The 14,946-nt window shown below is 40.3% G+C and overlaps 1 protein-coding gene across 13 annotated transcripts in view; it reads left to right on the forward strand.

Moving 5' to 3' along the window:
• Positions 1-14,946, forward strand: part of NFIA (nuclear factor I A) — a 542,941-nt gene that overhangs the window by 431,363 nt on the left and 96,632 nt on the right. For all 13 annotated transcript variants that reach the window (XM_073234026.1, XM_073234025.1, XM_073234033.1 and 10 more), the window contains 2 exons: positions 7,395-7,512; positions 13,455-13,582. In XM_073234026.1, coding sequence (XP_073090127.1) covers positions 7,395-7,512; positions 13,455-13,582 — 246 coding nt within the window. The remainder of the gene's footprint in view (positions 1-7,394; positions 7,513-13,454; positions 13,583-14,946) is intronic.

A 14,946-nucleotide genomic window follows, 5' to 3' on the forward strand; every position in this document is an offset into this window, starting at 1 on the left:
TTTCTTTATGGCAATAAAGTACCTGAATACCCTTCATTTACAAATTGAACTCGCAATAATTAACTGTCAAAGATAAGCCATCCTCATGATTCAGAATGGGGAAGGGGAGGGTATCAGTGAATTGTTCCTATTCAAACAAGGAAAACACTTTTTCAGGAAGAAAAATTCCTCTAATTCACCTCCTTCTATCCCTCTGCCACCACAAACGCACATATTCCTTAACTTGTGTCCACAAAATAGGGATGTGTGGAAACAGGGCTCTGTATGCTTTAGATGCCTTTGATGGGGTTAAAACATTCTGCTGGCTTTTGGCACTTAATACTACATTTCATAAAAAGCATTGCTTAAATCTTCCAAGAGCAGGAAGTTCCTTTTCACATAGAGGGAAATCTTCATTTAATTCAGTGCCTTTCTTACATGGCCCATTTTGGAAAACCATACTCAGCTTATATTTGGTCAGACCTTTTAGGAAGGAAGGGTTGAAAAAGGAGATCAGCACATGGTTTACAGACCAGAAATCTGCTTGGCAAAGGAGTTGCTGAAGCCTGTGGCATAGGAGCTGAGAGAAAGTACCTTTATGATTGATTTCATTCAAGTCAGACTGAGTGCAGTGTGGCCATTTTTCTAACCCATAACTGCTCATACTGTAGCAGGCTACTATGTGCAGGGTGTCTGAATTATAGCAGTCTATGTCTGTGTTACCTCTTACACAAATTACTTACACTGGTTTCTTTTTCCATGCAAATTCATCAGTTTTACAGCCCCTCATAGCCACAGTCAGGAAACTCTGTCCGAGAGCACAAATTGATAAAATGAGTTAATTTTGCTATACTTATTTTGCCCTTCTAAAAGCCTTCTCTCATAGGCAGTGTTCAGGAAGCATATTACAGTAAAAGGAAGATAACAAAGGAGTTTAATTTTCTTGACATAAATTACTTTCCAAGTTAATTCCCTTTAACGATGATTCCAGATTTGCTTGTGTAATCATCGCATCTTGCATTTCACAACTATGCCTTTGATAGAAAGAAGAACAAGGGTTTTCCCATGCTCACTCCTTTTGTGCCAGTAACATGGACTTTCTTACAAGATCTTTGCCACTAGAATGCAAAACAACACTAAACTGTGCCAGGCCCCATAGGACCGGGTGCTGTTCTTGGACTTTTCTCCCCAGTCTCAAAGTACAAGTTCCCAAAGTCCCAGTGAGTACATTCAGTTATATAATCTAGAGAAAAACATCTCTCTCTTCTTTTAATAGTTATTTTGTAAGTGGGAAATTGAGCACTAAATCCTATAGGGTTTGGGGAGGGGAGGTGCCTATGGGTCATAATTCCACATTCTTTAGTTGCCAGGCTAACTTGAGGAAGGGACGCCTTTGACTGTTAATCTCCAAAACGTAAGCCCCACGAGGGCAGGGGCTTTTATTATCTTGTGCGCTGATGGGTCTCAAGCATCTGCAACAGTGCTTGGCACATTACAAGTGCTCCATAAATATTTGTTGAGTTCCACTGAATGCAGCCTCTCAGAGAATATGTGCCATTAGCAGCTGACTGGCCGCACTCGTCATTTAGTTAACAGTTCTGCTAATTCCCGATGAACAAGTTGTAAACTCAGTGCACTGTCATCCACCAGGCAGAGTAGCTCCAAATTTTGGATAGAAATTTTTTTCCATTGCCCTCTCTTTCCAACAATGCAAGTCTGAGCAGATTGTCTGTGGTGGATGGCAGAAGTTCAATAACCACAGCCTTCTCCAACTACTAATGTGTACAGAAGAGCAGGTCATTAAGAGGGTTGGCTACTAAAGTAACCCCTTTCTTCCAATAGCCTACATTACTATAATGATCCCTTAATAGCAAACCATTTATTAAGAAGTGACACAAAGTCTACGTTCTATTCATAACAGGAAAGAAAGGAGTAGGAGCACAAATGACTTAGTGATAGCCTCTGGAGAGACAATTCCCAAAAGTTAGCCTTTTGAGAAAAACTCAGTGGAACAGATCCACAACAATTGTAGGTTAGAATAATTGCAATTACCGCTTAAACAAGTTGAAGAGCCAGTCCTCACCGCTTCAGTATATTTATAGATTTTATATTGCTTGAAGTTGGGAGGCAGAGGACAAATAGAGAGGATAACTATTTATCCTCCTTAATTCAAAGCATATTTATTGATCACCAACTGTGTATACAAAACTCTAGTGAGCTTCTTGGGAACACAAAGGAGGAAGGCTACGCGATCTGTAGGATTAAAGGTCATCTGGGGTAACCCTCCTGCCTTCATGACCTAGGAAAGCTACTTAACCTCTTCGTGCCTCAGTTCCTTTCTAGTATGTTGGGAGGATTAAATGGGATGATGTGTTTAAAGCTCTTAGCCCAGCATCTGGCCCATAAACAAAGCTTCATAAGTGTCAGTCCTTGTTATTGTGATGGTGATGGCCATAGTGGTAGGTGGTGATGGTGAGTTTTCATTTTTGTCATAATTATTATTAGAATTATGAAGTCCAAAGTATTTAAATGACTTGTTGCACCAAGGGTTATTGGCAGAGCTGGGACCCCAGACAATCTCTCCCAGGCCCAGACTAGCACTTTTTTTATGCCCTAGGATGTTGATCTGTACAGCCCTCAAAATGCACTCAATCTAGTTGGGTAGAAACTGTTTTGTGTGAGATAATTTAAGAATGATAAAGCCTATAGTCAAGTACAAATGGGGCAAAATCAGGTTTCACAATATATGAAACAGACCGGAAGTGTTGTGGCTGGTCCAGTCCTTCCTAACATCCCCACATTTGATTGGCACTGGCCACGTGATCTCGGTACCACACCAGTAGGCTGTCAGTCTTTAGCTTCAGAAGCCCAACATGACATCCTGGGCAGACACTGGACAAATCATTTAACCCTTGACAACTCTTAGTTCCCTAATGTGCAAAAGGAACTTATTGCCATTATTATTAGTTAAGAAGCACATTGCATTATATACATCTTACTCATTTTATATTTGTTAGATAATATGACCATTTGCTGTTTATACCCTTTCATAGTGTGCAATTGAAAACAGGTCTTCTCTGCTTGTTTCCTATCCTGGAAGAGATGACAGTGAGAGATATCTATTGTGAAAATTCTATTTTCTTTCTTAACAGCATGATTCAGACCCCCATTCCCTTTGCCAGGACCTCTATGTCAACCTTCCAACTGATTTATCCACCTTAGTCCCCTTTATACATTCTGTATGCTGTTATCATGTTAATATTCCTTGGATTCAATAATTATCTTATCACTCCCTTACTCTCTGAAAACTGTGATGAATCCCACAGATCACTTACTTTACTTCCGACCTCCAAACATGAGCACAGACTCTGTCCTTTGCCTAGAAAGCCTGTTCTATCTCCTCCTTTGCCTCTTTAAATCCTAACCATCCTCGAAGGCTTAGATTATGTGCCAACTCCTCCTGGAATCAAACCTTTTTCTGACCCCACAACCCACTGTGAGCTCTAACTCCTTTGAACTTTCCTAACACATCTTTTGCATTTATCCAGAGAGATAGAACACATTGAACATTGCATTAGACATTCAGATATTATTTTATCATTCCACTTGGTTGTAAATCTTGTGGGGACAAAAGACACTATATGCCTTTTTATCATCTCAAGTTGAAGGCAAATATTGTATATGAGAGTCAGGGTGGTGTGAAGGCAAATATCACATATTAGAGTCAGAGTGGCATAGGAAGAAAGCACAGGTTTTGGGGTCAGACATCCTTGAATTTTAATCTTGCCTTTCAGTGACCCAGGACAAATGATTTAACCTCATTCCAGTGCCTAGTCCTTCTCATCTAGAAAAAGTGCTTTCCTAAAAAGGTTGTTTTGAGGATTAAGTTAGGTGTAATATATAAACCTAACTTATGAAACCTAGCTAATCAAACCATGGCTCCATAGTACTCAGAAAAGCCTGCCAGAAGCCCACCTTTTGAGTTCTTGGTTACCTGTCAAAGGGTCTTCCTGTTCTCCAGCTTAGAAGACACTGAGAAAGCCCAACCCCCTGCAGGGACACTTGGATAGTGACCCCTACCAGCTGGGGTGAGGCTTTCCCTTGAGCTGTCATAGCATCACTAATCAAAGTCCCTCCCACTAGGCTGATCTGCATGGGATAGCTGCAGATGTTTCCTTACAAGACAGCTTTGAAGAAGGCAGAGTTTGGGTCTGTGCTTTATTAGGATTATTTAACCCAGGTTGTGAAACCCATTCTCATTTCAGAAATTCAGTGATGTTATAACATCCAAGACACTTGTAACCAATATGTCAAATCCTGACATTCCTCACCACAGGCCCAAGAGAAGCTTTGGGAAGCATCACAGTGCTGCCAGGCCACTTCATGCTATTGGCCCAATTACAAATACAGTGTACTAAGTGGTTCACAGGAAATAAATATATGGGCAAGTTAGGGAACATATCTGTGGGCTTAATGATTTTTTAAATCTCTCTGAGAGTTGGGCACACCATATTTATGCGTGTATTTTTCTTGCTTTACCTTTTCCAGCTCCCTTGACATTTTAAAAAGAGGCTCAAGGTAAAAGACATTTTTCTAGCATAGAATGTGATAGATAAAGTACTAAATACAAGTGCATCTGGATGCTGCCCATTAGGCATCATGTCTCAGACCTCTCCTCTCGTCCAGACAAGCCTGCCTCACTCACAGCTTGCTCTGCTTCTCCTTCCAAGAGTGGGGGAGTGGGAGTCATGGGGTATCGTTGGTGCTCAGGAATGAAGCAGCTGCTCCATCCAGCTGATCCTCAACCCTATCCCGAAACTTGTGAAGAAAATCTAAACTGAGATCCTTGGTACTGATCAGCCTTGTCCTCCTTCTTTTATTAATGGGAGGTGTGTGAATCTCTAAGCTCCATGGAGGCACAAACATGAACAACTACCTATTATATGTCAGGCTACTAAGAGGCATGGTGGGTGATCCAGGCCCGTATTTGAGTAATCTCTTCCCCACCCCATCCCCATGGCCTATGTCATACATAAAATATTATGAAATAAAGGGGGAAATTATGCAAATAAATTTAATATAAAAATAAAATTAAGGAATGACTAGCAAAATTGTTAATTAGAGCTCTGCTTGCACGTACTGTCAAATCTAACCATTTGTTTTCAAGCTAAAGGCTCTTCCTCCATTACAGCCTGTCATTAAGAGACATGTTTGAATTTCAAAAAAGATATGTGAATTTCAGAGTTTTCCATTTCTTAGCAATGAACTGTTTTTATATAATGGCCATTATGATTAAGGTTCAGCCATTGCTATTAATCAAACAACTATGTTTATTCTTAGAAATTACTATATCACACTTATAAGAATAAACATGTAGAAATTACTATGTCCCCTCATACCTTTCCTTGATTCCATAGTTTTAGTATGACAACAATTCACCCAGTTTTTCCAAGCAATAATCTTGGGAATCATCCCACACTCCCTCTTTCCATTATTATTACACTCAAGAAGTCAATACATTTTATTGATTCTAACTCCTAAAAAACTTACACCAGGTTCCTCTCCCCATCCCTTGAATTTAGATCTTACCTCTGTTTTAGCTTATTTAAATGACTCCACTGGTCTCTATGTTTTTACTGATTTATAATCTTTGACTGCCACCCCCGCCCCTACCAACTCCCCTCATGACAGAGTGATGTTTCTAGGTTATACAGACAAATTTGATGATGCATTCTCATATTTCATTGGCTCTCCTTTGACTAGCAATCAAGTCCACTTGACCAATGCCTGCTAACTGCCTCCTAGTGTCAAGGATTATATCAGATGCTGGTACTGTAACCCCAGCTGCCCCCAATGATAGTAGAGTGATAAGCACTTTAATAACTTACAAGCTTGGAAATCAGCTGGACTCAAATTCATGTTCCTTAAGGAAACTTACCAGACTCCTCACGACCTTACCTTGCCTCTCCACTCTTTCTCCGTGTGCTGCATAACACATCATACCAAGTTATTGGGTGATTCCCCTTTGTCCTTTTAACATTCTTCCCAGGTATCACATTTTCTGAGGCCCTTTTACAACCTTAAACCTCTTACTCCCAACTGGGTTAAATACCTACTTCTTTGTAGCCATATCAATTTAGGAATAACTCTGGCAAAGAACTTACCAGACTGTATTGAAATTATCCTGCCATCCTTCCCTTCAGGGTAGGCATCATGTCTTTTATCTAAGTGTCTTCCTTACCCAGCACAGTTCTTAATAATAGCAAACTCTTAGCAATCATTTGTTGAAAGAATGAAATTCCTGGTTCATGATATTCCTAATTATCCTCTCTGCGTATGGATATTAGCCCTTATTTAATTTATTTGTATATCCGCTTATATATTGGGCTTAACTCTCAAACCAGTGCCTCAGTACAGGAGTATATATGCATCTCTTGCTCCCGTTTTGCATGATCTTTCAAAAGAAGAGATTTGCACAAATATAGTTGCATCACTAATTTTACAGAATTGTTTTACAAGATTTATAGGTATTATTTGTTCATTCAAAAATATTGTTAAGCTACTACTGTAAACAAGGTATCTGGAGGCTCCAGTTCATAAAAAACACAGGAAATTCATGTCACACTAAGGTCAGCTCTGAAAATCACATACAGTCAAGTTATCCTTAACAATCTCTTCAATTCGATGTCAGCAAATTCTATATATGTATTTTCGGCTTTGTGAGCCACATGTTCCCCTGTTGCAGCTACTTGTCTCTGCTGTCATAGTGTAGAAACAGAGACAATACCTAAAGGAATGGGTGTGGCTGTGTTCCAGTAAAACTTTATTTATGAAAACTGGCTTGGGGGTCATAGTTTGAAGACCCTGCCTTAAAGGAGAAGGTGGGACAAATAGCAAACTAAAATCCTATACAGGTGCTGAGCTGATTCAGAATGAAGAGGGATCACACATATCTCGTTGTTAGGAACTGGGAATGGGCAGCCTAGAAAGATGAATTTGTAGGTTAAGACAAATTCCCAAGTACAGATGAGTAGGAGCTATCAGAATCAGACAAAGTCAGAAAATCCCAGGAAATATTTTGGTTGGTCATTCAAGAGAAGATTCAGAGAAAAACATAGAGGTATTTTTGTTAAAAGCATCCAGGAATGTTCAACCTTGGTGGCAATTTACCATTGCAAAAAGGCAAAAAATAAAAGGTGTATTAGGGGAAAAAAATGTGTCTTTCTGGTGTATATGATTTTTAATTTCAACATTCTTTTGAGGTCAGAGTTTATTACTGATTGTTTTGGATAAGCTTACATATAAATTCAAGAATAAAATGTGTTAAATGCAACACTGAAATATCTCACTGATCCTTTATTCACAGAATAAAGGCAACTGATGGTTCCTTTTTTTGTTGTTGTTGTTTATTCTAGCACCAATAGCTGCAGGAACTGGCCCAAATTTTTCTCTCTCAGATTTGGAAAGTTCTTCATACTACAGCATGAGTCCAGGAGCAATGAGGAGGTCTTTACCCAGCACATCCTCTACCAGGTAATTTTATTGTTGGCTCTTAAAGAGGTTATGCTTCATAGTTACACACCTTGATTTTAATTCTGGACTTGCTAGGCCCTTGCAATGTGCCTATAGTAGTAAATAATACTAAAGAAGTGGGTTCAGCCACTTCTTTGCAAATGCACATGCAGCAAAAATACATATATATATTCTGTATCTTACACACACATGCACACACATACACAGAGAAATATATATCAGACAGTAATAAAACAGTGAGCTAATTGTGGAGCATAGGCTAAAAATAGTTAAACAAGGCTCTATCCCAGAAGAGTGACTTGTGCTCAGCTGTAAACCTTGGCTGGAGTTGGCAAGACAAAAAGGAAAAAAAAAATGGCCTCTGGGTGGGGTGAAGGCGTGAGCAAAGGCCTGGAGAATGGGTAGATGAACATAGCATGTCCTTGGGAAATTAACAGGGCTTGACTAGGGAAAAGGGCATGAATCTTGGCTTGTTTGGCAAAAAAAATGGTGACATCAGTCCCAGTCCGCATGTCCCACAGAAGACGTTATAGCTCAGTGTTGGCTCTTTTCCTACTGAGCCACCAAAGGTCTCAAAATCCAGTCTATTGGAGTCACACTATGGGATGAAACCTATTTGACATCCTGGTGTGAGGTTATAGGAGTGAAAGCAGTCCTCTGGCGGGGTGGGGCGGGCTCATAAGCTCCACTGCACCCAGAGACCTTTAAAAAAGCAAAGCTGGAAGAGCACAACCTGATAACGATTCCAGGGTTCTTGGTCCCCTTGAGGCCACAAAGCCAAAGTCAAAATGAAGCGTTTTGCAACATCCTGTTGTCTCTAGATAACCTGCACCAGAGGGAAAGGGATCAGGCATTAAACCCACAGTATTCTGTTACAAATTGGCTTTCGCACTGGACTGTGACAGCAAAGAAAAGAATGGTGCCGAGCAATCTTTAATATTTGTGTGCTTTGCAGAAAAACCTTTGACAGAGGTATATTCTCCCTAAAGCAGGTACTAGAGTTTATGTTTTAAAATAAAGGCCAGGTTATAGAAATTTTCTCTGGTATAGACTCATTCTTGCCTTGACTTTATGTATTTTAATCATTGTTACTTAAAAATAAAAAAGTCAGCTTTGTCATTAGTAATGCCTTGAAGACAGTTAGAGAAACAGTTAGTTCCCAGAGATAACCACCAAATCCTACCATCGTCTTTCATGTTGTTTAAATGTTCCCTTTAGTTCACTGTAGTGTCAGCTCTTCAGAAACGGGGGGGTGGGGGGTGGGGAAAAGGTATCAAATCCATAGTACATTTATAATAAAAGAATGAGATTGTGAACACATTTGGGTGTTTATACATTTTGAGAATTTTGGATGTTTGCTGATGGGAGAGACACCATGTAGAACTGCACTCAGTCAACAGGAAAAAGCTTTGCAAACACTTGTGGGCAGTGATTCATTTAAGAGTTGATGGGCTGTTTGTTTTTGATGCGTGTGCTGTGCATGTACTGCTGACGTCCCAAACAGGGCTCCTCACCCCCATCCTTTAGACTTCTCCAGCTGTTCTGTTGCCTTCTGTTCTGAAACCTGAAACCTGTGACTCTGCATGGAAACCTGGTTATTAATGTCACTTAAAAGGCTAGTGTCATTCTTGTGTTCTGCAAATAACTAACCCTGATAAGGAGCTAATTATAAACAGCAGCAGTAGCTAATAAGTCAGTAATATGTTTGTTTTACTCTCATTAGGCTCTCCTAGGATGATTTTTTAAAGTTATTCATTAGATATATAGACTCAGCAGAATTATCTGTACACAGGTTAGAAAAATGCCCAGAAGAGTACCCTAGATTTACATATAAAAAAGTTCATCAACCAATCCATATTTGCTCACACTGTGCCAATATTACTTGGTCAGCCTGCTTTGTGGCATATTCCATACTAGGTGCTTTGTATCCCTGACATAATCTAATCTTCACAGCAATTTACAATATAGAGAGTTTTGCCACTTAACAGTGGATCAACCCAGGGCTCAGAGAAGTTAAGTTAGTAATTTGCCCAAGGTCCAGACATAGTAAATGGCAGAGTCTATATTCAAATTCTGGTCTATCAGAACTTCAGAAAGCATGTTATTTTCACACTGAATCCTCTTAGGAATGGAATGGGGCTCACTCTTTCAGTAAGGGGCAATAGAATATGAAGCCCAAAAAAATGCATATCTAGCATCTCTACTTTTCCTGGGTACTTAGCATTTGCTATGTTGAATTATTATTATTACCATCTTCCAGGTACATCCGGGTCCTGCTCCCAACTAGTAAGCCCTGGAAGTCCCTTAGAGGACAGTGACTGAGTCTCCCAATTCATCCACTAACATTTATTAATTATCAGAGATATTTTCCTAGGTACTAGGATATTGTCCTCAGTGGATAAAAAGTCAAGTTACAGGAGTTTACAATCTAATGGTAGAGACTGAGAAGTAAATGGAAATTTTTAGTTCAAGGTACTATGAACACTCAGGAAAGAGGCATTTTGCAGTTTTTTGGGTTCAAACTAAGGTTTCTAGGATTTAATAGTTGGAATTAAGCAAATATTTGAAATTAAGGTAGTAGTCTTACCTTAATTTATGGATAGAATTGCTAGGAACACAAGAAGAAATGGTGTGTCTTTACTTAGAAGAGTATGTATTCTCAAGCTTACGTAAAGATCTTGCTGGCATTTTCCTGTGTTCCTTAAATGTTTCTAGGAGAATAGGACCAGTGCGTTAGAAAGTCAAGAGCAAGAAACCAATATCAATGACTGATTCATTTCTAAATTAACAAATAATAATAAAGGAGGTTAATAGGCATTTAACTGTAGGTTCTGAACCCCTTCATAATAAACATCTCTAAAATCATAGAATGGATAGTGTAAAATTAGGATGAAATCTACTTTTTCATCTGAAGGAACTTCACCAAGATAAAGCAACTGTCAAGGTTGGAAAGTCAGTGAACTTTGTCTTGGAAGCACACCACCGGTCCATCCTAGCATTTCTAACTTTCTTCACTCCTGGATCTTTTTCTCCCCTTTACCCGCCAGACATTTATCCTGTATCAATCACTGGAATTCCTTGCTTTCAACTAAGGTGTCAGCTAGTAACTACAGACTCTTTCACCTTTAGAATTTGAAACTGCATGGGAATATTTGCATTTCAGTGAAGGACACCAAGGAAACCAAATGCTTTAGAACTCAGAACAATATTAATAAAGGGAGAATGATGGGCAACGAAGTCAGTCTTTTGGACTGGGTCGCATTGAATCATGACACTTGGGTGAATCCCTTTCACAAGTACTCATGGGGCTGATTCTAAGCCAGTAGCCCAAATCAACAGTTCTTGCTATTAGCCAGACTCTGTGGTAGGCACCAGAGATGAAAATATGTTTTTCCCCACATTTCCGACAGTCCCATCAGAATATATAAGTCTTGCATTTTATTTGCCAGGGAACATAGTGGAAGTATTTATTTTGTTTCTAGTTTGTATTCTTCCAACTTTCAAAATGATTTCAAAAGGCTTTCAGTTTTAAAACAGAATTATTAATACTAAATGTAGAAGGAGAAACCATATGGAAAGATAAGAGAGATTGTAATATCAAGAACCAGAGCCCAGAGTTATGTCTTACATTTAGTCCTGAGATTCCTGGCTGCCAAGCAAGAAGAGGAAGCACTAGATTATATGATCTGTGCTTTCTAAAAAAAGGAAACAATAGAAATTCACTCAAAGGGACTTTATTTTTTTGGTTTCATGTATTAGAAGGAATTTTTTTTGCATATATCCTTTTGCAAAGGATTTCTATAAGATACAGTGCCACATAAAATAAAGAAGAGTTCTTCAAGTTGCTCGTTTTCATTGAATTTCTAGGAAAGCCAAGCAAAGAACATTAAATAAACTTCTTAAGGTTCCTTTGGGTATTAAGCTAGCATGCTACAGAAACGTTTCCTGTGGTCTGGCTTTAATGAGAATAGAACTTAAAGGCCAAGAACATTGGAATACCAACTTTAATAAATAGAATTTCTTGCCTTAATTTGGGCCCTCAGTGTTTTTTTTATTCAGATTGCTGTGCTAGCCTCTTACCTGTCTCCTGCCTCTAAGTTTCACCCTCTCCTTTTCCCTGTGCTTTTCCACAGCTGTCAATCTGCACAGCTGCCAGAGTGACTCTTCTCAGTATGACTCTGACATCACTCCCCGTTTACAAGTTTTTCAGGGAGTCTCCATTGCTTCTATGATAAAGTACAGAAATAAAGTATCTTCTCTAACCTCTACCTGCTTCTTTTTCTGTGCCCCTCCTTCGGCTTCAGCCACACCAAACACTTGGCACTTCTCTGCATGATGTTGTTTCTGCCTGATATGTGCCTCCCTCCTGGGAGTGATGTTCAAAATACCCGATAACTGGCGTGACATGAACAGACCAATTAGAGCAGATGCTGCCTGCCACAGTGCTCAGGCCAAGTCCTGGAAAGCTCCTGATGCACCAGACATTAACCCTTTCGTTTTGAATCATGAGGGTGTTCTGGAGCCAAAGATGGGGTGGCAAGGCTGAGGGAAACTTGCAGGGCTTGAGTTAATGGCACTTTGCTAATTGGTAAAGAAGTATTTCAATATTTGAACATTGAAAATGGCTGCCTGAGTGGTACATCAGCTGAATGACAACCTACCTCTGCCCTTTTGTTCTTTCTGTCCCATCTCCTTGATGCCCACTCTTATGGACAACCATCTTCTTCCCAGAAACCATCTTCATGGGGAAGTGTTTCCTGACCTCCCAGATGTATTACTGTTTTCTTCCTCCATCAAGGAATCTCCTATATGCTGCATCCTATATCATACTACTTGTGTTTCTCTTTTTCTAATTCTATTTACCTCTCTGTCTCCATCCACTAGACTGTGAGCTCCACAGAGACACAGGCTGGTCTGATTCCTCTCCATATCCCAGCATTTAGCACAGCCCCTAGCACATAGGAGGTACACAGTAAGTGCTGGAAAAATGAAAATACATTAAACATCTATACCCTGTCATATAAAGAAGAGTTTTCCCAACAAGCACTCCCGTGAGGTATGAAATGTACCTCTTCTGGTGGCATGTTAGTGACAGAATCAATTAAGACAGTTAGAATGTGTTGGCAACATGTAGCATTTCACCGCCTTTGTACTCCTGAAGCCTCACATTGGGGAAAAAATTCAGTCCTTCACTGGAAGAAATGGGATACATTCTAGAAGTTTCTCAAACAGGCCTCTCCAAAAATAAAAAATCTCCAGAAATAAAACCATCCAGAACTTCATTTTGGTCATCTCTGTGGAGGCATAAAAAGAGGGAAGCATCAGAAATCACCAGGCTCCTCTTCCAGCCCAGTCCCTTGCCCTCACAGGGCAACGCACTCCTTCCTCTGGTGTCTGCATCAGTACCTGGACCACTGTAGCCGTGCAGTGAATATTTTTTGAATGAACAGGTCTGAGGGGAAGATGAGAGAAAATATGGACAAAAAAAAAGCAATCAAAGCTTTTCTTGAATGGTCATGGGCCCTGATTTTTATCCTTTCTGAGGTGCCAGAAGGGACTGGATTGATGTTCTGGGAACAGTGCTGATGGCCATGTCCCAGCCCAGCTGGAGGAGGTGCGAGATGTGGTCTTACGGCCTACAGTTCAGGTGGAGACAGGAGCAAGAGCCAACTCAGTTCCTCAGAGGGAGAGGGAATGGGGTGCAGGGGCCACAGCAATGGGAGTGACAGGGAAAATCCAGCCCAGACACTTAGAACACAGACCCAAGATTCGGGTGCACATCCAGGGACTCAGTAAACTCAACAAGGGCCTAAGAACAGCCCTAGAACTACACTGGGCTGCCCAACTGCATCCTCCCTTGGCTTTCTTTCAACCAGAGATGCAATATCCAAGAGAAAGGTGGTTTGGGTGGTTTTTAAACATATCCCCATTTATTATTTCAGCTCCACAAAGCGCCTCAAGTCTGTGGAGGATGAAATGGACAGTCCCGGTGAAGAGCCATTTTACACAGGCCAAGGGCGCTCCCCGGGAAGTGGCAGTCAGTCCAGTGGCTGGCATGAAGTGGAGCCAGGTAAGCAGGGTGGGAATGGGCACGGGGCCAACACCGTGAAGTCTAAAATGCACGTGGGGGCCCGTACCATGCAGAGACAGCGAGCTCAAAGCAGTTGCTTTCTTCACCATGAACACTTGTTTGTACCTGAATGCTGCTTTAATAAGAGGGTGGCAGTCTAACGCAGCGGGTGAGCTGACATGCGCAACTGGGGGAGTGGTGTAGGATTCCGGCACTGACAGGGTCTCACCTACACTACAATCCAGTGTTCCATTTGCCATTGCTTTTGTTTTTGACTGACTGCCTTTTAGGATTGGTTTTTTTGGGTCATCTTTTATTTAACCTTAAACAAAAACCTATCAGCTTGTTCAACTAGATTGGTAGTGTTAGAAAGAGAATGAGTTCCCTGTGCTCCAGTTCATAGTTGGGTTTTTATAAAATGAGGAGACATTTAAATTTGTTCCTATTACTGGATATCTCATGATTGTTTTTCTGTTTAAATGGAGCAACTGTATTTATGCCCATCTTTAGTGAACTGAGCAAATCATGACTGACTGTCTTTCCTCCTGGATGGTCTGGTTTGGGCTCTGCAGTCTTGAGAGTAATGTGAATAATTCTCATAGTAGAAGCTTTTTGAAATGTTTCTCAATATCTAACCTCCACATGGACAAGGGGAAATCTTCTCTAGTGCCTTCGCCTCAATATGTAAAGTCAAATGGATAGAGGAGATAGAGCATGGGCTTTGGGGTAGACAGGCAGAATGCAATCCTGCTCCAGCTCCTGCTGGCTGTGTGATTATGGGCAAATTACCTAACCCCTCTGAGCCTAAGTGTCCCCATTTCATAAAAAACATAGTGCTGTATTGTTTTTTAAGATAATTCATTATTACAAGGTTTATATCAGGAATCCCTATAAGGAATCTTTTGTAAAATGTTTTATGTCACCTCCCTGATTTATGTCTAAGTTTTACAGATTTCCAGATCAGATTTTGTCTTATCCAACTGTAAGGAAGAGCCATCTAAGACACGACAAGGTTTCTGTTATATGTGAGTTCTGATCTTGCTACTCAAAGTGTGGTCCAAGGACTAGCAACTTACCACCACCTAGGAGCTATTCCAATAGCTATTTCAGTGTTAAATTAAGTAACATATTATAACCCGCCTCAGAATTATACCTAGCACAGAGTAAGTTTGAAAAAAATGTTTTCTGACCATTCTCCCCAACCCATGTCTCCGAGTAATTCCCTAAAAGAACAGGCAATCACCAGGAAGATCTCTGAACTAACCCCTATCTGTCTTCAAATCTTAACTCCTCTCTCTCCTACCTTATATGTATATATATATCAAAAGACAGTCCTCAAAGGGTGTGAATATAAAGGAATAGCA

The sequence above is a fragment of the Manis javanica genome, chromosome 4 (assembly GCF_040802235.1).
Source record: "Manis javanica isolate MJ-LG chromosome 4, MJ_LKY, whole genome shotgun sequence".
Taxonomy (NCBI): Eukaryota; Metazoa; Chordata; class Mammalia; order Pholidota; family Manidae; genus Manis; species Manis javanica.